The 23,845-nt window shown below is 41.0% G+C and overlaps 1 protein-coding gene across 5 annotated transcripts in view; it reads right to left on the reverse strand.

Moving 5' to 3' along the window:
- Nucleotides 1-23,845, reverse strand: part of DIS3L2 (DIS3 like 3'-5' exoribonuclease 2) — a 374,067-nt gene that overhangs the window by 201,740 nt on the left and 148,482 nt on the right. For all 5 annotated transcript variants that reach the window (XM_082658674.1, XM_082658675.1, XM_082658676.1 and 2 more), the window contains exons 7-8: nucleotides 17,032-17,132; nucleotides 11,988-12,235 (exon numbers count right to left, since the gene is read on the reverse strand). In XM_082658674.1, the coding sequence (XP_082514800.1) occupies nucleotides 11,988-12,235; nucleotides 17,032-17,132 (349 nt within the window). The remainder of the gene's footprint in view (nucleotides 1-11,987; nucleotides 12,236-17,031; nucleotides 17,133-23,845) is intronic.

A 23,845-nucleotide genomic window follows, 5' to 3' on the forward strand; every position in this document is an offset into this window, starting at 1 on the left:
TCACATGCCGCAGAGCAACCAAGCCCGTGCGCCACAACTACTGAGCCTGCGCTCTAGAGTCCACGAGCCACAGCTACTGAAGCCCACGCGCCTAGAGCCCATGCCCTGCAACAAGAGAAGCCACTACAATGAGAAGCCCGTGCACTACAATGAAGAGTAGCCCCTGCTTGCTGCAACTAGAGAAAGCCTGCGTGCAGCAACGAAGACCCAATGCAGCCAATAAATAAATAAATAAATTTTAAAAATGCCCAATTCTCTTAAAAAGCAACCTACTCTGCACTAAAATATGTCCTTCAAAAATAACTTGGGGGACTTCCCTGGTGGCACAGTGGTTAAGAATCCGCCTGCCAATGCACGGGACACGGGTTCGACACGGGTTCAAGGCCTGGTCCAGGAAGATCCCACATGCCGCAGAGCAACTAAGCCCGTGTGCTACAACTCCTGAGCCTGCTCTCTAGAGCCCGCAAGACACAACTACTGAAGCCCGCGGGCCTAGAGCCTGTGCTCCGCAACAAGAGAAGCCACCGCAGTGAGAAGTCCGCGCACCACAACTAAGAGTAGCCCCTGCTCGCCCCAACTAGAGAAAGCCCGGGCACAGCAACAAAGACCCAACACAGCCAAAAATAAATAAATTAATTAATTTTTTTAAAAAAATAAAAGTTATTATTGATAAAGAATTCTAAAAAACCAAATAACTTGGAAACTCTCACAGCCAAGAGGACCCTAAAGAGACATGACAACTAAATGTGATATACAGGTATTCTAAATGGGAGCCCTGAACAGAAAAGGGACGTTAGATTTTTTTTAAATCAAGGATTTCTGAATAAAGGTATGGACCCTAGTTAATAATAACATATTAGTTTTGGTTCATTAACTGTAACGAATGCACCATACTACATGTTAACAATAGGGGAAACTAGGTGCGGGGGTATATGAGAACTCTGTACTATCTTGACAATTTTTCTGTAAATATAAAACTGTTCTAAAAAATAAAACTGAGACGAATGACTAAAAGAAGTTATCTAGATTTCCATTAATAGGTAAATGATAAACTGAACAATGGTATATTTGTTCAACTGATTATTACGCATTTAAAAAATAATTTTGAGGGGCTTCCCTTGTGGCGCAGTGGTTGGGAGTCCGCCTGCCAATGCAGGGGACACAGTTTCGTGCCCCGGTCCGGGAAGATCCCACATGCTGCGGAGCGGCTGGGCCCGTGAGCCATGGCCGCTGAGCCTGCGCATCCGGAGCCTGTGCTCCGCAACAGGAGAGGCCACAGCAGTGAGAGGCCCGCGTACTGCAAAAATAAATTAATAATAATAATAATTTTGAAGATGTAGCAACATAAAAATGACTATGACATAAAGTAAAAAGAATAAAATGTATTTAGGAATAGTGTAATTTAACTATGTAAAAACATTTATGAAAAGATTAAAAGGGAATGGTGTTAATTTTTTTTTAGAGAAAAAGGATTATGAGTGACTATTTTGTCTATTTTCTAAACTTCCTTTAATGTTGTAACATTTTTAATTTAAAAATTATAGAAACATTTATTATAATGAAACTATGGTGCCCAGTGCTGGTTGCCTAACCAAAATTCAATCCCCTCTTCCTCCTTCCTAATAGAAACCTAATCTTCTTCATAGAGGGAACTCATCTCACCTTCAGATCTTCATTATTCTAATAAAATCAGAGCATAGCTCCCCTGGAGACCATAATCGATATCGTGGTTGGTGGATAGAATTTCCCCCTTCCTTGTTTGATGTGATCAAGAAAGCATGCAGCTTGAGCACACTGGCAGCCATCTTCACGGCCATAGAGAATCCACTGCTAGATCACTGAAAACAGCAAAGGGCAATCTGATAATATCAAGTCACTGACTATACTAGGCCTGAAGCCTGCACAACCTCTGGACTCTCACTTATGTGAGATAATATATTCCCTTATTATTTAAGTCACTTTGGGTCAGGGTTTTCTATCACTTGGTGCTAAAAGCAACCTAACTAATATAAAAATATTTTAAAATATCTTCCATGAGAAGCAAACTTTCCTTTCCTTCCCTTCCCTCTGCAACAGAAAATATAAAGCTCTTACTACCAAAAATAAAATCTCAGGACTGTTCACATCATATATCTTGTAGATATTCAGTACACACTGACATGGTACGGCTGGTTCTAGAGCATAAAAATACTATTAATGGCTCCTTCCTTAAGCAAATGTATTTCTATCTTAAAGCCGCTCCCTTTATGATTTCCATGTTGAACCAGGCCCCCCCAAAATAAAACAAGCTCATTTCACCTTCATGAAAGACCAAGAAGTCATCCCTTCCCCAGGGCAGATCTCTCTCCTCAGTATTATCACTCTCCTTTGATTATATCTCCTTTCTGGCACATGCCTCTTTCTAGCTGTGTAAATGTGGTTTAGGTATTGTACATCTCTTATTTATTATAGATGAGGAGAATCATCCTAAAGAGAATAAACATTTCTTTGTTTCTGTATCTTACACTGATGCTTGTTCATCTTAAGTGCCCAATACATGATGGTTGAATAAATAAATAAACAAATTAATGCTCTTGAGCCTGGAAAAAAGGCATTCTGTTCCTCCTTGAAACTCCAGAGGAAAACTAAGAAAACTGAAGATGGTAAAAAAATAAATAAAACCCAAAACATGGATCTAGGTAAACACTTGAGTCCTTTAATAACCAGCTGCCACGTTAGCAAAGTTATTAATACTAATATCAAAAAAATTAGGAACAAGAAAAAAATGCCTGCTACTACTGCTTTCACTCAAAATTGAACTGTCATTACTCATTTGTGTGGAAAATATCTCCTTCCCAATTGTGAGTTGCCAGTTCAGGAAGATTTGAAAAAGAAATAAATGTTTTAGGGATTTGAATTGAAGAAACAAATCTGTTTACCAATGATATGATTATCTACATTAAAAATCCAAAGGAAACTATACCCAAAGTATTAAAATTAATAAGGGGATTTAGCAAGGTGTCTGGATAAAGAATTAATATACAAAAATTAACTGTAATTTTATATACCAGCACCAAAAAGTTAGAAAATGCAACTTAAAGTGTCTGTTCTTCAGAAGTTAACATTAACAACATGAAAAGACAACTCTTAAACCAAGGAAAAGATATTTTCCATATTATTAACTGCTAAAAGACTACTTTCTAGAATATTTTTTTAAACTCAAAAAAAAAAAATCAAATGACAAACACCCCAATTTAAAAAGAATGCTAAAATGAGTGAGTGAAAGTTTAAGCAAAAAGAGAATTGCAGAGTTTCAAAAAATATCTCCCAGAATATAGTATAATATTTACAAAGGAAAATAGTAAGTTAGGAACTCTGGCAGGTACCATCTTAGCCAAGTGATCAAGGTTAACTTCACCAGTATACATACTGATATCACGTACCCCCCGATATGATGTATATCACTTTATGGTATCCTTCCCAATAATGCTTAATCTCAGTCTAATCATGAGAAGACATTAGACAAACCCAAACTGAGAAACATTCAAAATCACTGACCAGTACTCTTCAAAAGTGTCAAGGTCATGAAAGACAAGGCTGAGGAATTATCACAAATTGGAAAAACTACAGTGACATGACAACTGCAATGTAGGATCCTGGACCAGATGCTCAAACAGAAAAAGGAGGTTAGTGGAAAACCTGATAAGATCTGAATAAATTCGACACTTTATTTAACAGTATTGTACCAAAGTTAATGTCTTAGTTTTGGTAAATATTCTATGATAATACAAAGATGTTCACATAAGGAGAAGCTGGGTAAAGGGGATACAGGAACTCTCTGTACCATTTTTGCAATTCGAAATCTAAATTATCAAAACAAAAAATTAACTGTGAAAAAAATGAGTAAAAACATTAAAGATAATCTCTAGGAGAGGAAACATAATGACCATAAATATATGAAAAGGTGCGCAATCTCATCAGTAATTAGGAAAATACAAATTGAAATCACAGTGAGATACCATCTTACATCCACTTGTTTGGCAAAAACTGAAGAGTCTAACAATATCACATGTTGATAAGAATGTGAAGCAATGGAGTTTAAACACTGCTGGTAGGACTAAAAATGGGTAGAGCCACTTTGGAAAATGATTTGGCTGTAAAGTTGTAAAGTTAAACATGCACATATGTATCACAGATGATGCAGTAATTTTACTCTTAAGTAGAGTCTAGAGAAACCAGTTAGTAAGCACTGGAATGTTCATAGGAGCATTGTTTATAATAGCAAGACCTTCAGCTCAACCCAAATATGCACCGCTAGATAAACAAATTATAGTATATTTCAGGAAATAGAAATATTATGAATTAAAATGAATGAAATATATGAATATATCTTGGAAACATAATGTTAAATGAAAAAAAAGCAAGTCGCAGAAGAATCTGCGTAGGATGGTATTTTTTATAAAGTTCGAAAACAAGCAAAACTAACACTTTCAGGGATATAAATATGGGTAAATTATAAAGAAAGGTAGATGTCTGAGACAGTGGTTACCTCCTGGGAAAAAATTAGGGGTTAGGACAGAGAGGAACACACAGGGAGCTTCAACAGTATTGTGACAGATTTCTTAATCTGGGTGGTGAGTTCAAGGGTTGGTTTAAATACAAGAATTCAAAAATCACTTTAGTGTTACATGTATTCTTTTATCTGTGAAACATACTTTGCAATTAATATTAATAAATATTTTTTAATAAAGGAAACCTCATTTTATTTATTTCTTTATGTATGTATGTCTGCATTGGGTCTTTGTTACTGTGCGCGGGCTTTCTCTAGTTGTGGAGAGCGGGGGCTAGTCTTTGTTGTGGTGCGCGGGCTTCTCACTGCGGTGGCTTCTCTTGTAGCAGAGCACGGGCTCTAGGCGCGCGGGCTTCAGTAGTTGTGGCACGCGGGCTCAGCAGTTGTGGCTCACAGGCTCTAGAGCGCAGGCTCAGTAGTCGTGGCACACGGGCTTAGTTGCTCCGCCAGTGCCCCACAACTACTTCCTGGGATCTTCCTGGACCAGGGCTCAAACCTGTGTCCCCTGCATTGGCAGGCAGATTCTTAACCACTGCACCACCAGGGAAGTCCAATAAATATTTTAAAACAATATTTTAGACAAATATATACCCAACCCTTAATAGTGATTATTTCAGGGGATGAAATTCTGGAAAATATTCACTTTCTATGGCACATGTTTTAAATAATTTTAGTATCAAATATATAATGAGTATGTAATGGAAAAAAATGCAATTTTTAAAAAATTTTGATACTGCAATAAGAAATAGTTGTGAGATAGAAAGTTTTCCTCATTAGAATAATTTATAATGATCACTACCTCAATTTTTTTCACTCACCAGAGTTCCTCCACAAATACTGTTCCCATTCACAATCTATGCTGTTACAACTGGATCCTACTGTAAGATTAATCAGGACAGTGCTGAAACATTCCCAGCTTCTTATACTTGGGAGTTGTGTGTATGTGCAAACATTCTCAACAAATAAGCATTAGGTCCACTGTTCTGCATAATGTGCTAGTAAAAACCTTACTGAGGGAAGGGGCCAACTACAGACAGAAGAAATTAAGACAGGAAAGTCCTTCGAATTGGTCTCTGTGCCTTAAAGAAAATAGGAACACTTAACAGTCAACATTAGTGTTGCAAACCATTCATCCTCCTTCCTCTACCACACAGCCTCATAAAGTTTTAGCCTTAAAACTAGGCTATACACGGGAAGGCAGTCATACATTCTTGGAGTGATTATCACTATCATTATTGCTCTCACATAAATGCTTTCATGCATATTGGCCTATGTTGGAAACCCCATGCAAACAGATACAATGGTATATCAGATCCCTGAGAACCTGCAAGTGGAGAACAATCAAACATGGCCACACCCAGAACTTCAGTAAAAATACGCAGTGAAAACAAAGTATGGCAAATACTTGAGCTGTATATTTTAGGTATTATTTTCTATAATCAGGAGGAAAGAACATATTATTTCCCTTTTTCTGGCTCAGTATTATGATGCAGCAGAAGGCAGTTAAGTAAGGAACTGGGGACTTTAAAAAAAGTGTGGGCAGATCAGTGATGACAATGTGGAAGAGAAGCAAGGCTCAGTAACACTGACTGATTTTAGGGAAGGCCCTAAAGATTGAGAGTGAAGAGTTTAATGTCAATGTGAAGGGAGCAAAGAGGAGGCTGAAAGCTTTTAAGGAGTAAAAAAGAAGGCTGATGGTAGCTACGGTTCTCTAATACTTTAAAATAATATTTTCAAGAAGACTGCGGATGAAGCTGACAACCATGGAAGAAGGGTTCATGATTGCACACGGTACAAGGAAGGAACAATTTGGAACCAAAGCCTGCATCAAGACCACTCTCCTCCATTCCTTTTACTTTTGCTCTGTTTTGACCAAGATGCTCTCAATGTTGAAGACATTAGCTTTTACCAAAGCGGATCGTTCCAGGCCACCAGGTGGAGCCCAACAGTCACAAAAAAGAGCCCCCTCCTCAGCCTGATTTGCTTTTTGTCTACCAGCCAAGCTAGAGCCAAAGCCCCCCGAAAAGGACTTATAAAGTCTAAGTTTGGTAATACAAGTTTTTAGGATTACATAACACAGCCTCTTCCTCAGAAGAGTCTTCAGATACGAACATTCTCTTGAAAAGGTGAAATACTCTTTGCACAGGAGGAAGAACTAGCTAGAGCTATTTTTCAATTTGCAAATCTTGTAGGCTACGCCTCAATGAAACAAACTAACTTATCCTGTTTGGTTTTTCTACCAACCTAGTTACTGTTTCTTTTTCCTAAACACAGTTTAATGTAATTTAATGACCATCTCCCCAATTCATATCTACCTCATAAGAAATTCGGTATCAATCAAACCTGAATGGAATAGTAAAAGTATTTGCTTCTATTAGTCAACAAATATTTCTGATTACTGACACCTTATAGGTACAAAGGTGGGAGTTGAAGAAGATACCAGAACAGACCCCCTTACCCATCAGCCACTTCTTCCCCACCACACACATCGTCAATCAGAACTTCCCTTCCTCTCCTTTCACCTCACCCAGTCACTCTCTCCAATGGAAGCTGCTATCCTTCATTCTCTTAAAATGAGCGGTACTATGACATTAAGCCTAGACAATCCACGTTCAACCAAAAATTTCTCAACCCTGCTAGACATGCATTGACCTATTCATTTTCCTCCTTCCCATCCCTGAAAGCTACCAAAGTTTGCTAGAGAAAGTAATATAAATATGTCAGTTTGCTCTAGGTCAATTCATGTCATAGATCTTTAGTTAGTCTTCAGTGTTGCCAAGAAACACTATTATGTTTTTCACAGTAGCTGCTGTAAAACTTTTCCATTTTCTTCAAGATTTATCCTTAAATATTCCAGAAGAAGAAGCCATGATAAATCTAGGAGAAAGTGACCTTGATATCTCCATGTGCATGACATCCTGGAAGAGAAGGATGGGACTGTAAACTCTATACTTTAGGATAGCAGATTTCACAAAGGTCTGAGAAAGTATAAGCATGAATTCCACTGCAAGAGTTTCTAAAGGGAAGGATGATTTAAGAGAGTTGAGAAGCTCTTAAAACTATAAGTCTGATTATATAATTACAAATCATTTCAGCAAGGAAGCCAATGTGGCTTTTTAAGTATCTTGGACAAGAATCTAGTACTAAATGTAAAAAATACTAAATATGTTGTGATGCATGACAAAAAGCAGTGACCCCGAAAAGCCAGTAAGGGTTCACTAAGAACAGATTACTTTTAGATTTTTGATAGCATTACAGGACTAAGGTTCATCAAAGTGTGGCATGTAATGTATAGAGGTGAATAAGGTTCAACTGAAATCTCTCATGGCAATTCCAAGAACAAGATAAAAATTAACTTGTAACAACTAGAGGTCTCTAGTACTGTAATTCTCTTTGGGCTTCCCTTAACTGGAGGCACCAAAGTGCCACTGGGAGTGCCAGAGAAGCAATGCTTACACTGAAGGGGGCACCAAGACTGATGGCCTCCTGAAGGCCCCTTCCAAAGCTACTGAAATTATACATTCTATTAATGTGCACATGCTACTTAACGTTTTTGTTAAAGATTCTAAATGTGGGGTTCTCCACCCGCAGTTATATACTGACTGTATATTGTTATCAAGTGTTGATTTTGAAACCACAGAACCTGGTTCTCATCACTTTCTGTTCTAAACCACTCCTGTGTTTTCTAGCTTGATTTATGGTACATCTTCCTAGTCAACATGACTGAAGACCCTGGGGTCATCAAATCATTCTCGTCTACCCATCTGACCAGCCAGCAAACATTCACTGAGTATCCTTGTCCTAAAGAAGTTCATGGCCAAGTAAATAACTTACATAAGCAATTACAATACAAACAGATGAGAGCTTTAAGAGTGGTATTATTAGAAACTATGGGAGCACCCATGACGGAGGACTCAGTCAGGGAACATTTTCTGAGTAGACGACTGAGTTAAGTTTAAAAGTTGAGTATTTCACTAAATAAACACTGGGGAGAGGAGAAAGCCGCTGCTGGGAAAGGAAGTGTAGTGTGCAGAAGCCTGGAGCTAGGAACACAGTCGGCAACGAAATGGCAAGCAATGAGGCATAAGTGAAGGGAACCGTAGGAGATGAAGTTGTCCTTGATGAATCGTGATTAAATGCCATCATCTAACCAATCACGCAAGTCAGAGGCCTGAGAGTTCATTCAAGGTTCTGTCTTTCTCTTTCATGCCCCTCTTCCCATTGGTTACCATGTCTGAGAAAATTTACCTTCTTCGTCTCCCCTGACTCTTTTCATTCCTTTTGCTTCCCTCACTGCAGCTCCTTTACTTCAGGTTCTCCCATCTCATCTTAGTGCGACAGCCTACTGCTTGCTTTCAGTCATGGCCCTTCCCACCCACTCTGGACTCTGAATCAGAGTGATCTTTTAGCAAACAGGCTTCCACTCTCCCAGAAACAACCCTGGATTTCCCCCTTCATCCACCTCCTCTAAGCTTCCAGAAAATTATTTTATTCCTATGGAAGAGCTTACAACACTCTGCTTTGTACCACAGCTAGAGCTCAGAGAGACAGGCCATTCAGTCCATCTGCTTTACCCACACTCTTTGCCAGGGAGTTGAGTCCCCCAGTCCCTGATAACGGGGCACTGGATCGCAGGACTTCGGACCCCTACCTCTGTTTACAACTATTAGGCAAATAACTGTCTCAATAGACCAATAAAGATCTTCTACCCTAGGAATTCTGTATTGTGCTCTAGACTACAGTGTGTGACCTGCAGAGGACTGGCAGTACCATTTGGGGGCCATGTATGCTATCAAGCAGGTAAATGGCTCCTGTGTAGAAAAAAGCAGACTAATACAAGTCATGTGCAGAAAGGGGGAGAGAAAAGATACCATGTGGTGGCTGGACCGGTCAGGGTGGTTGAGAGAGAAGCTGTGACTCCTTTGCCACCGTGTTAGTTCTGAGCTCCTCATGAGACCTGCCTACGCTTACTGCCCTGGGTTTTAGGTGAACCACCGATGTCTTATACTAATCACCACTTTTATTTAAATTAGATCAAGTAGGATTCCATTTCTTGGAATCAAATTAATCCTGTGACATTTATGTAAACTCCTTCTGCATTAGGTTATCATTTCTTTAAATAAAGAAACCACAGCTTGTTTACCTTTGTATTTCTCACATAATACAGCAGTGACTTACACATATGATTAACACCTGTCTTTGTGAACTGAATTTAACTACAGAAGAAGTAAATGACTTTGGACTTGAATAATCAGTAGCAATTATATAGGCAGAAGTTCAATAATTTTAAAGGGCAGAGTGTTGGGGCAGGGAAGAAATTCAAAAGAAAGGCGCTTCGGTTAAACTTGGTTTTTAGGCATGGTTTCTATGCTTTCATATTCATACCCAGAGCAAGTACTACCTTCACGCTCCGGGTCAGAACCTGGCAAAGATGAGAGAGGAAACCCAAGCGGTCACAGCACGGCATGTTCTGACTGGGAAACGGTGACCTCAGCTCCTAAAGATCAGTAACAGATAGCCAGAACAAAAGAGCCAGGCGACCCCCAACAGGCAACAGCTGCAGCGCGCACCCCCCACGAGACAGACGTCAGCTGAGAACTTCACCATGAAGACCCGCCACATTTTATTTCTTGAGATAAATTTTCTCTTTTCCACAAGGATTTTAAAAGGCTTATTTCCATAAAAGACAATTTTTAATGTCTTAATAGTAAAAAGGTCGAGAAAAAGCACAGCTTTCCATCTAAGTATGAGAATCTTCAAACTTTTGCATTTTGAAAAATAGATGATTAATATATGGTTATTATTTTAAAATATTCTTTCTTTAGATTCAGAGAATGTCCTTGCTGCTTCAAAGGCCTGACTCCTTTTTTGATTATTGTTGTACTTTACCCACAAGAAAAGAGTTCTTGATGAAGTAAGGGAGGATCTGTAAAAACAAAACAAAACAAAACAAAACAAAAAAGCACCTGAAGGGCCATCTGAGTAATAAGAGAAACTCATTCTGTGAAGATTTCCTGACTACACCCTTACAGCTCAAAAACTAAGGAAACAGCCCAATCAAGTATACACAATGGGATATGACAGAAAGGCAGATAAAAGACAAGGCTGGATTTCCTGCCTTGATGTGAAAGTGTTCCCTTTTCACTGCCAAGCACAGTGTGGTGGGCACAATCACCAGGGGCCAGGTGGCACAGCCATTATCAAGCCTTTTGAGTGGATGGTGAGAAACTGGCAAGCCGCTGAGAAGGGCTATTTAGGGCTCAAGGGGTTGACGTCACTTTTGGATAATGAGTTAGGCTTCAAAATGATGACATTGCAATCCCACCACTTGAGAGCAAAAAAGAAAGTGCAACTGTTCCTGAGTGGCTCTGAGATCATATAAATCACAGTGATCTTCATAGCACTGAGAAAGTGGCCCAGGATAGTATTTCTTAAATTGCATTAGGACACACAGATTTGATTTGGTTTACTTCACTAACCATAAAAGGCTAAGCAGAGAATAAACCTCATCAAAGCAGCACATCGTGGCCATCCATTCAGTGTCGGCACTCATAACCACGGAACATTCCCAGGAGGGTCCATCCTGCACAAGTTAGATGACCAACAAGCAAGTCACCCAATTAGACTAAAAGTAGTATCAGAGCAAATTTTTCTAGCTTGTATGCCTTTATTTTCATTTCCTAAAATGAAACCTAAGCATAAACCAGACACCATCTATAATAAAGGACTACAGATATAGCTAAAACTTAATACTTCTCTTTCAAAATGAATACCAATTGTAAGAAGGAAACAGGCACAGCATTTGATCAAACAGCTAGGTCCAGCAGTTTCTTCAGATTACAAGGAAATGGCTATCCATGATGCTCCGTGGCTATATAATCTATATTTAAGTTAGACTGGTTTCTAAAAGCTTCCCTAAAAACATGGTACCTTTCCCTGTTTACAGTAGGGTAATTTAATGTTTAATGCCACAAGTGAAACCTCTGAAGGATCAATACCAAAAAAGCACATCATTCAAACATACCTTTACTTTCATATTTTAAAGCATGGGGGACTGAGGTCCCATGAATACGCCTGGAATTTCACATATTTTAACACCAGTGTCTGAAAGGAGGGGTCTGATTGTTTGATACAATGAATTCTTTGCAAGTTCACAACTACAAACAGGATTCATAACGTAACAGGAAATAAGCAGAGGTTCAGAATGTGCTTATGTTTTATGCCAAAAAACAAACAAAAGAGGTGATTGCCTGGCAGTTCAAGGAACCTATAGGTGGCCAGCTGTGGTAGCTAAGGGTGATTTCTGAAGAACCACGCCTAGTACGCATGCTTTAATGAAGAAATAATAATTAAAATACACACAAAAATGCTTACGTAAATGCTACCTAAACCAAGTTCCGTCTGGGATCTGTGGTTTTTCTCGCCAGAGGTCACCTACCCCAGGGCAAAGTTGCTGTCTTCCTTCCAGTCCACAATGCGGCAGATGAACAGCGTGTTGGCATAATCTTTAGGCCGGGTCACAAAGTCCTGGGGACAGTCCTTGAGAGGTACATAAATTCTAGGCACCCGGTGGTCCGAGGGAGAAAACAGGGCATACTTCCTAAACAGTTCACTGTTCTTATCGGCCAAGAGTTTGAGGAAGCCAGTCGCTACACGGGAATGTTTTTTTTCCAAGATGTAAACCACCTGAAAATACCAAAGATATAGTCAATGCTGTTTATCTGTAGGACTGGATAACAGTTGGGAGAAGTCAGTAGAATGTTATTTGGTCAACTATCTGGGTCCAGCAGTTTTTCTAAGTCTAAATGAAGTACCTCTCAGTGAGGCTCTGTGACTAAGTTATCTATATTTAAGTTGTAACAACTGAAGCCAGCGAGCACCTATACCCAAGGAAAACTAAGCAATACACAGATTAATTAGATGAAAGTGCTTTTAAAACCAAGATCTATGTCTCAAAAAAATATGTAAAACTCCAGCAGGGAAGTACACCTCCAGGTATTTGGTCTGCATTACATTTTTCTCACATGAACTATACCAGTATCTCAGGTGAACAATACAATAATTGTTTATTTTAAAATGTTATTAAACGTAAATAACTTCTTTATTATGCCTTCAAATGCTGAAACCTTTTAACCTTCCTTCTTTCCAAGATTAAACCCAGTCTCTCATTTCACCAGGCAAAAATTCAATAGCACAAGTACATGCTATTTCTACCAAGAGAAACACATCATCTTGGACTGACCCATCATTCAGCTCTCACTCTCCTGTGCCCCTCCACGGGCTTTTTCACCACATCGAGACCACTAGTGCCTTGACCCTTGCCTTCTCTCAATGTCTGTTAGCTACTTCTTAGCCTTGAGTCCTTTCCTACCTGCCAGAGACACCATGTTTCATCACTTCAAGTCCTGTTACGTATGTCATCAAATGCCTCACCCCTCTTGTTGTTCCATTGCACCTACCCCGAAAATCCTCAATTCTGGAACCATTCAGCCACTGCTATTCTCTAACCTTAAACACAAGTTACTGAGTCCACCAGAAAAGAAGAAAATTATAATCATACAGATGCATACCATCACACATTAATGTTATACAACTGCTGCTAGGACCTCAAAAGCTCTAAGGTATTTTTTTAACCTGTTCCCAGTCAGCACAATGTATTCTTTTTGGCTGCGTTGCGGCAGGCAGGGTCTTAGCTGCAGCAGGCAGGGTCTTTGTTGAGGCATGTGGCGCAGGCTCTTTGTTGTGGCGCGCGGGCTTCTCTCTAGTTGCGGCCTACGGGTTTTCTTCTCTCTCTAGTTGTGGCGTGCTAGCTCCAGGGTATGTGGGCTCTGTAGTTTGTGGCACGCAGGCTTAGCTGCCCCATGGCACGTGGGATCTTAGTTCACCGACCAGGGATCAAACCCACGTCCCCTGCATTGGAAGGCGGATTATTTACCACTGGACCACCAGGGAAGTCCCCAGCATAATTTATTCTTTAAGCCCCACTCTCTTGATCCTTCTTTTGGGACTCCAATTATCTGAATGCTGGATCTTTTTTACTGTTCCACGGCTTCCTGAGGCTCTGTTCATTTTTTTTCAATGTATTTTCTCTCTGTTCACATAGGGTAAATTCTATTGATTGGTCCTCAAGTTAACTAATTCTGTGCTGAGTCACCTCTACTCTACTACTGAGCCCATCCAGCAAGTATTTCATTTGTTGCTGTATTTTTCAGTTCTATAATTTCCATTTAGTTCCCTTTTTATAACTTCTATTTCCTTGCTGAGACTTTCAGTTTTCTCATTTGTTTCAAGAGAATTTTTACTTGCTATTAAAGCATATTTATGATGGCTATCTTAAATCGCTATCAGGTAACTGCAGTATCTTGGTGTTGGCATCAACTAACTTGGTGTTAGCTGTCGTTCCTCACTCAAGTAGTGATTTTCCTGGTTCTTGGTATAAGGTGATTTTCTAATGTATCCTGGACCTTTTGGCTATAATGTTAGCAGGTTCAAGGTCTTATTTAAATCTTGCCTTTTAGAAGGCAGTCACCCTGTCTAGGGCGAGCATGCAGGTCCCGGACTACTTTTGTGGGCTGTAGCTACAGTGACAATTTAGTTTTCAGAGCCTTTGCAATGCTATTTTGATATGTTTGGTTGACAAGGTACCACTGGGGCTCCCACTAGTTTCTGCTGGTACTGCTGAGGGGCTGGCCACCTGGCTGGTCTCTCTGATATGGGTGAGGAGCACATCCTGGTCCACATCCATGCAGAGACAGAGAGACTTCTCGCTTAGGGTTTTGGGTGTAGTGGCACCCCCTTCTACTGGTGCTACCTGGCTGCTCAGCATCTCTGGGTGGGAGAGGGGCGTCTCAGGCCCATGAGGATAAAGAGGTTTCCTGGACCACGTACTTGTGGTAGGATCTCCCTTGCTAGTGCCATCTGGATGCCAGGTGTCTCTGGGTGGGGGAGGGGAGTCTCAGGCCCATAGAGACAAAGAGACTTCTGGGGCTAGGTCACCTCTTTGGCAGGATCCCTGCTGTCAAAGCCACCCAGATGCCTGGCATCTCTTGGTGAGGGACAGAAGTCTCAGGTGTGGTGGGGAAGGAGCGCCCTTTTCCTGGCCACTTGCCATCAGCAGAGATCCCAGTCAATTTGTCTTACAGGTGCTGCTGGGATTGCCTGGTGTCGTTGGAGGGCCTCCTGTTAGATCTGAGTGAGGAACGAGTCTGCTTGAGCCACCTTCTATTGTGGGGTTGGGATCCAGAAACACGGGGCCTGGGTCCCCTTCTGTTGGTGGAGGGCTTGTGAAGTCCCCTGCTGCTACGTTGTTCTTCTAGCCCTAGAGTCCCTAACTAGTCTGCCTTCCTCTTTTCATCTTTCAGCATTCTCCTTTGGTTGTCTCTTATTATTGTCCAGCATTTGTAGCTGTGCTTAGGGGAGAGGAGCAAGCAGAAACGAATCTATGCCATGTCTGATGCTTTTCGTTTTAATGTTCGACAGAACAAGAAGTATACAAATCAGCATGACATTACTCATGATTCATGTGTTAACTGTCACAGAAATGACTTTACCACAGTGTAAGTTTTGCCTTGTAATTTCAAATTGAATTCATTAAGAAACTATACAAAAACAAATAAACCCCAAAACCAAAAATAGCAAGAGAGGAAGCACCATTGGGGGGCAGCAGCAAATTGCAGAACACAAATTCCACTGACAGAGGTTGCCTCTACTTAGCTCTGACCAAAGTCATTTAAGAATGTGGCCCACTGTTGCTGGATGTTTTGTTTCGTCAAGAGACGCCAGAAGCCTGACACTCCTTTTTTTTTTTTTGTATAAGCTACTAAGCCAAAATTTTTAAATATTGCACAGGTCAAGCAAAACACAAATTTGTGAGCCAGACCCAGCCCACGATCTTTCCGTTCATTATACTCTTTCACACCTATCATATTGCCTAGTATATGGTTAGTATTCAAAATGCTTATTAAGGGCTTCCTTGGTGGCGCAGTGGTTGAGAGTCCGCCTGCCGATGCAGGGGACGCGGGTTCGTGCCCCGATCTGGGAAGATCTCAAATGCTGCAGAGCGGCTGCGCCCGTGAGCCATGGCCGCTGAGCCTGCGCGTCCGGAGCCTGTGCTCCGCAACAGGAGAGGCCACAACAGTGAGAGCCCCACGTACCGCAAAAAAAAATAATAATAATACAAAATGCTTATTAAAATAAAGATCTAGATAATTGAATGGGCAATTGGCAGGGGAGAGTAAAATATATGTAATATAATTTAGAAATTCCTCATGTCGATACGCAGGAGACACTCTCCTATCCAACTTGCTAGACTGAGTGGCAATGCCGCATTCCCAGGTTACACGTGCTGGCGGATGCCTCTGGTAAAGGAAAACCTCATGCTATCACACACTCCATCCTGTGTCATTGCACCACTCCTTCCACCAGGAGCTACCTGCATAGCGAGGATCAGCTGTGTTTGATCTCACATCTGAATATGTCACTAGCATATATAATTTTTTTTTAAGATTTAATTTTATTTACTTTTGGCTGTGTTGGGTCTTTGTTGCTGTGCACAGGCTTTCTCTAGTTGTGGCGAGCGGGGGCTACTCTTTGTTGTAGTGCACGGGCTTCTCCTTGCAGTGGCTTCTCTTGTTGCAGAGCGCATGCCCTAGGTGTGCGGGCTTCAGTAGTTGTGGAACATAGGCTCTAGAGCACCGGCTCAGTAGTTGTGGCGCACGGGCTTAGTTGCTCCGGGGCATGTGGGATCTTCCCAGACCAGGGCTCAAACCCATGTCGCCTGCATTGGCAGGTGGATTCTTAACCACTGCACCACCCGGGAAGTCCTAGCATATATAATTAAAAAATAAAATTGAATTATGCAAAAAAACAAATTGCTTTTGTTACTGGACAACTAAATTAAATACTTTGGAGAAACTAAAAAATACTTATTAAAAACTTACTTTTGAATTAGATATGGTCATGACAACAATAAAAAAAATTGGAGCAAAAAACCAAAAATCTAGGAGTCTACATTCATATTGCTTCACCAGTGCCTAAATTCTCACTCCATTCATTCATTTATTGCCGTGCCGCACGGCACGCAGCATCTTATTTCCCCGACCAGGGATCAAACCCGTGTCCCCTGCAGTGGAAGCGTGGAGTCTTAACCGCTCGACCGTCAGGGAAGTCCCTCTCACTTCACTTTAAATAAACCAAACTGGAAATCATAGATGTCACATTACAAGTGCAGTTTATGCAGAAAAAGATAATGCAGAACCTCAATAAACATACCCACATGCGAAGAAAAGGCCTTGGCCCTTCATCCAAAGACAGACAAATGAATATATGTTTAAAGTTATGAAAAAGATTCACTTTTTATGATTCCCTGCTTCCACTGACTTTTCTGATTAACTGACCAACTACAGTCCTAACTGAAATGTATGAGAGGCCTCCAACAGGTAGCTCAGCTACCAGCCAGACAAGTGAAGGAAACAGGCAGAGACCTTTGCTGATCTCTGCAGCGACTTCTCTGGTAAAGCTCTTGTGTCCTGTGACATGAAGGTGTTCTCGTCTTTTGTAACTGGTGCACCAGCATCCTCTTTTCCTAATTTAAAAAAAAGAGAAAAGAAGAGGAGGAGGAATCAGGTAGACACATACCTATTAGGCATACAGACTCATGGGATTTTTAAATTCAGAGCTGCAAGGATTCTTGGACACCATTTACCCCAAACTACTCATTTTACAGAAAAGGAAACCCAGGCCCACAGTGGTTAGGTGACTTGGCTAAGGTCAGTTACGTCACTAACTTGTAGTAATGCTCACACTCAGCAGGCTGCATTTTATCTATTTAACATTATTCATATGTTAGGCATCATACAAGCGGAGAGCATCAAATTATGCTGAATTAAACTAAATCGCCTATGTGTCAAAATGCCAAAATAACTAAATGTTATACACTGCCCCAGCCCACAATGAAGAATAGAGATAGGTTAACTTATTATGCACATCTGCTGAAATAAAACAAAATCAAAATAAATGTTAACTTTTAAAAGTACTTTGGTACAGCCATAACAAACAAAATGGTGGAAAATAGATTATATTTATTAAATAAACAAATAAAAAAGCCAACCCTGATTTTCCTGGCTTTTCTTAGTGACATTATATAAAGAGTAAAGTACTTAAAGTCTTTTAATGTTTAATTTCCTTTCTTAAAAAACTTATAAAATTCACATTCACCCAAGAAACTGAAACCACTAAAGAGGGAGTTAGGCTCTGGACCAGAAGTATTAAAACCACTCATGAAAAAAAGCAGCAAATTACAAACTTCTGAACATTTAATATTTTATATTTTCATGCGTTACATTAGATTTCCCCCACAAAATATTCTTATCCAACTCTACTGGAGTTTCTGGATTCTAGGGGTCACAACCAATTCATGTGGGACCCACTCCAGCTAGCTAAGAGAGACTTGTACTTATCATCATTTAGACATTACCAAGGCCAAAATAAATAAATAAATCCTTTTCAGGACTGGCTGCCTCTTAGCAAAGGCTCAGCTAAAAGCCAACTTTACTCTGGGCGTACTCTGGAAACACTGACATGATCTGACCTACTGGGGCTTAAGAACAATCAACTGTATGCTTTTCCATCTATGCTAAAATCTACCTACGATAGTGCCCACTGAAAGCAGAATTCTGTTTTCTAAAAAGAAAAACAAATGAAAACTTTCCCATTGTCGATCACCCTCTTTATCACCCTGTAAAAGAGGAACATCATCCAAGTTCATCTTTTATTTTAGACCAAGTTCACGATTCCAAAATCATCAGATGCTTTCAGAACATCTTTTATACTCTAAGGGAGAAAAAAACCCACACCAGTTCCATAACATATCTTGCCAATGTGTTCCACACAACAGGTAATTCAGGAAAGATTAGGAGGCTGGAATTACCATGAACAAGTATACTCTACCTAGATATCTGATATCCGAGTTTGGTCTCAAGAGCTGGCAATCAAGACAGGGTAGTGAGGGTTTTTCCGAGACAGCCCAAATCCTGGGCATGCAGCTTTCTGTAACGGTCACTGGTGGCTCCGTCTTAAAATGACTATTGCTTCAGATTCCATCCCAATAAGAAGCAAGTCTTCTGTTCCAAAGGTTATGCCAGGTTGCATTCAAAAACAGAGGGCAAGCCATGGAAGTGGGCCCAATTATGATTCTCAGAGATCACACCTGAACATGACCTTTTCAGGTTCTGTGTTCATAAGGATATCCCGGCAGAAATCAGGCTTTGTTCAGACAAAGATGCACCCTAATAAATTAAACTGAAGCTTGTAGCCTTACAGGTGAGCACCACAGATATGTTCAATGAATGTGAAGAAACACACTGCCAGTTTAGAAAAGTGAATCACCTTAACAGGTTTCCAACAACTACGTCTTGCCACAGCGAGCAGCAAAGCTGTCAATTTAATGAGAGAATCTATCGCGTTGTTTAATCACAAGATCATTTGTTTCTTCATTTATACCATGTGTGTTTACTGAGCACTGGGCATTGAGGATTCAGTGTGAATAAGAGAAAGATGATCCCAGCCCTTATGGAACATACAGTTTAATGCTGGAGTGATATTCAATAAATAAGCACTCAATAAATATAGAATTATAAACTGTGATGAATGCTAAGAATGAAAGAACACTCCCAAGGAGGGAGAGAAGAGAACATATGATTTAGATTAAGAAGTCAGAGAAAGGCCCTGTGTGCAAGTGACACTGATGCTGAAATATGAGGATGGTGTGTGTAGGAGTGAGGAAGGGGGCAAAAGACCCCAAGTGGGGAATGGTACTTGGGAAGGGGTGGAGGTGGGAAGTCCTTGGCACAATCAGGAACAGAAAGACCATGTGGCTGGAGGACAATGAACAAGAATGGGCATGGCCAGAAATGGAAATGAGAGGTAGACAGGAGTCGAGTCAGATGGGGCCTTGCAGAAGTTAAGAATCCTGAGTTTAAACCTACATACAATAGGAAGCTGGCTAAGGATTTTGTTCAAGAAAGTGACTGCCTAACTTGAGACTCGGCCAACCTAAGAGGGGATGTTGGGAGACCAGTTAAGAGCTATCGCAGAAGTCCAGACACAAGAGGATAGTGCTATAATACAAGCCCTGGAGATGGAATTAAAAGGATCAATTTGGGCTTCCCTGGTGGTGCAGTGGTTGAGAGTCTGCCTGCTGATGCAGGGGACACGGGTTCGTGCCCCGGTCCGGGAAGATCCCACATGCCGCGGAGCGGCTGGGCCCGTGAGCCATGGCCGCAGAGCCTGCGTGTCCGGAGCCTGTGCTCCGCAACGGGAGAGGCCACAGCAGTGAGAGGCCCGCGTACCACAAAAAAAAAAAAAAAGGATCAATTTAAGAGATATTTTGGAGTTGAACTAATAGACTTTAGTGGTAATTAGGTGTGAGAGTTTAAGGATTATTAGATATAAGAAATAAAGGATTACTTCAAGCTTTCTAACATCTGCAGCTAGGCTGACGGAGGCATTACTGGCACAGGACAGACTAGAAGAGGCGGTGAAGATCAAGGGTTCTACTTCAGAGGTGGTTCTATACGAGAGGCCACCTGTGAGATCTTCAAGTGATGATACTGAGTAAGCAGTTCAACATGAAGATCTGGAACTCAAGAAGAGAGATCTGCACTATGGCTCTAAGTATAATTTATATGCCAAGAACTTCCACATTTATAGTTTTCCAGCCCAAGTTGCAGAGAAGAAATTCAAACCCAAGTCTTTTCAACTACTAAGTTCCTGAAGCTCTTCCACTGATATATGCTCAAGTATGAAGTAATGTGCTGTCAATGTTAAGGAAATAAGCAAGATTCACTGAGGAAGTGAGTTGGGCTTGAAGGATATACAGATGTTTTGGAGAAAGAAAGTTGAAGGGCATTCCAGGTAAAGGCCAGCACTTGTACATGGCCCAGAGCTGTGAAAGAGCCTGACATGGTAAAGGATTAGTAAGAGATTTACTGTAGCTACTAACGGGTTGAGGACACAAGTGTTGGGCAGGAAGGGACTGGATGGGGAAAGGAACAAAACTGGTGGGGAGGTGGGATAGGTCCTATGGCAGAGATTCTAGTTCCTGCCCAATTTATCTATTCTCTTCTTTCCTACTAAGCAGAACTCCGATTTTTTTTTTTTTTTTTTTTTTAGCTAGCATTAGTTAGAAGACTACATCCCTCAGTCTTTTTGTAACTAAACATGGCCTGGATGCCTAAGTTTTAGGCAATCAGATGCAGGTTAAAGTGTTGTGATTTAAAGGATGGAGGTGCAGCCTTTCCCTCTTCCTCCTTGCTGGCTGGAATGTGGATGTGGCAGCTGGACCTCAAGCACTCATCTTGGTCCTGGAGGCTACAGGACAACAGTGCATTCTGCTGTGCAGAGCAGCACAGCAGAATTGAAGACTATGGAGCTAACCTATAAGCCTTGACCTGCCTACCTCTGTTCTTCTTTTCTGTGAGATAGAAATAAACTTTCTTGTTTAAGCCATTGATATTTTAGGATTTAACGCCACTCTCAGCAGAACATACTTCCTAACACACAAGTCCAGACAGTGAAACTGATAAACTTGGATACTATCCCACAAAGCACTAGAAAGGCCAGGGACACATATATTTTAGAGCAATGAATTTGGTAGCATTCCAGGGTGGAGAGACAATAGTAGCAGAGAGCTTAGGAAGCTGGGGTTACAGTCTAGATGAGACGCAATCAGAATCTAAATTAAGATAGTGGCAGTGACAGTGAACAGAGGCAAGATTTGAGAGAGATTTTTGAGAAGGATGCTGCGAAGTGTGTCTCCATCACTATCAATGACTTAGTACAAGAAAAGGGGCTTAAGTTAAAAGAGCTTTTGATTGACTATCAGGGAAAATGCTTTCACAGAACGATGAAACTCCCTGATGAATTACTAGAAGAGGGGAGAGCTGCCGGCAGTCCTCAAGGAAGGAAAAGGTTATGTTTCCCCACAGCCTTCAGTCTGCCGTACTGAAGGCAGAGCCGGCCCCATGCATTCTGTGGCTCCTTCCAGTTAAAAATGTCCAGAAACCAGTGACTACCAAAATTCTTCATCTAAAAAACAGAATTTTCTAAAAACTGGACATACTACAAATATAAGCAACTGCTCACTATATTCTCAAAAAAAAAACACTCTAGGAGGGAAAATCGAGTAAAATCCTAATCTCTTTATACAGATTACCTGAAACTTCTATTTCAAACATTCCAAAAGGAAAACACCTTGGCTTGCTGGAGCTGGCACTGCCACTGCCTTAGAAGCGAGTTTGATTTGGGCTCCTCACACAGAAACAATGGACTGACAAGGCTGGTGATCCTTAACACTTGACAAATTCATCAGGTTTTCAGATGATTAGACTGTGATGCTAAGTAAAGGCAACGTGAAGAAAAAAGCAAGGAATTGGGCAAAAAAGTGTTTCAGTCTTTCCAATTAAAAGAGTGACAAACTCTGACAAATCCAAGCTTTCTCATCTCTGAATGAAGGGTCACAGAAATTTACAACTTCCACCAAGAACTCAATGAAAACTGTAATATAAATTTTGGTCCATGAAAACAATTCCCCTCAGATCTCTCAAAATCAACCAACGAGGAAAAGTTACTTTCTGGGCCCCTCTCCCCTGTGAAATGTTGGCATGACAACACAAGTCCTCACAGGGCAAGGTAACATTCATGTTAGAATAATTTTCTGGATGTCCCTGGTGGTGCAGTGGTTAAGAATCCACCTACCAATGCAGGGGACACGGGTTCGAGCCCTGGTCCAAGAAGATCCCACATGCCGCCGAGCAACCAAGCCCGTGCGCCACGACTACTGAGTCTGTGCTCTAGAACCCGCAAGCCACAACTACTGAGCCTGCACGCCACAACTACTGAAGTCCGAGTGCCTAGAGCCCGTGCTCTGCAACAAGAGAAGCCACCACAATAAGAAGCATGCACACCACAATGAAGAGTAGCCCCTGCTCACCACAACTAGGGAAAGCCCGGGCACAGCAACGAAGACCCAACACAGCCAAAAATAAAATTAATTAATTAATTAATTAGAAAAAAAATAAGGAAACAGTCTCCTGTGACTATGGAAAAAAACAACAACAAAGAATCATTTTCTGTGCTGCAAGTTTGCCAGCCCAAGCAAATCTCTCACTCTGAAATAAAGCTACTGCAATTGTAGGGTGCCACAGAACGTTCACCGTGTGTTGACATACATCACCTCATTTGATCCACACCATAACCTCATACGATAGGTAGAGTGGATATTGTTATTCCAGTTTCACCAAGGAAATGGAAGTACTGAAGGGGCAGAGCCAGCCGATGACATCATTCAGGGATCCTGGTGCTAACTGTGGCAGCCTGCTCCACACAAGCAGGAATCAGAGCATCATGGGAAGAGCCATGAAAACCTATATCAAGATATTGCTTAAGTGGCCGTGGGACTCCTTGAAATGCTGGCATCAACTCAGTGAAGGTTCTGAATATCTGTGGAGTGTCAGGCACTACAAATGACCCTGGCTCTGTCCTTGGATACTCGTGTACTAGAAATGAAACAAAATGCAAACAAATACTGAAGTACATGGAGTTGGTGAGTGCTGGCAAGCAGTGTGTCCAAAGGCAGTGAGAAGGGAGCCAGGGAGTTTGACAGCGAACCCCCGAGCTACAGTGGGAAGGCTGAGTAGGAGCTGGCTAGATGGATGGGCATGGCGAGCATTCCAGAAAGGAAGACCATGTGTAAGGCACCTAATCAAGAGTAAAATGAGAAGGACAAAGGTTCTCTGTGTCTAAACACGTTGCAGGGACCAGACCACGAAAGGCCTCACATGACATGCTGAAGAGCATGTATTTAACGCTTTAGGGATGGAAAGTCACTGAAAAATATGAGAATAACATAATCAGAATCATACTTGATGAGGAGTCAAGGGTCAGCCTATTGCTCCTTTGAAGATAATCTGTCTTTTTCTCTAGCTGCTTTTAAGATTTTCCCTTTGGTTTTCTGTAGTTTCATCTTGATGTATCTAAGTATGGATTTTTTTTTTTAATTCTACTTACAATCATTGGTTGTAAATCTGTGGTTTGGTATCTCAACTGTTACGGAAAATCTCAGCCATTATCTTTAAATTTCACCTTCGCTCATCTTCTCTCTCATCTCCTTTCTAGGTCTCTAATTAAACTTATTTAGAACTCACTTTATTCTCTATGTCTCTTACCCACTCCCTCTGCATTTCTATTTGTCTCTCCATGCTATACTCTGGATAATTTTTCCTTACCATCTTCCAGTTT

The sequence above is a fragment of the Grampus griseus genome (genome assembly GCF_964374135.1).
Source record: "Grampus griseus genome assembly, chromosome: 7".
Lineage (NCBI taxonomy): Eukaryota > Metazoa > Chordata > Mammalia > Artiodactyla > Delphinidae > Grampus > Grampus griseus.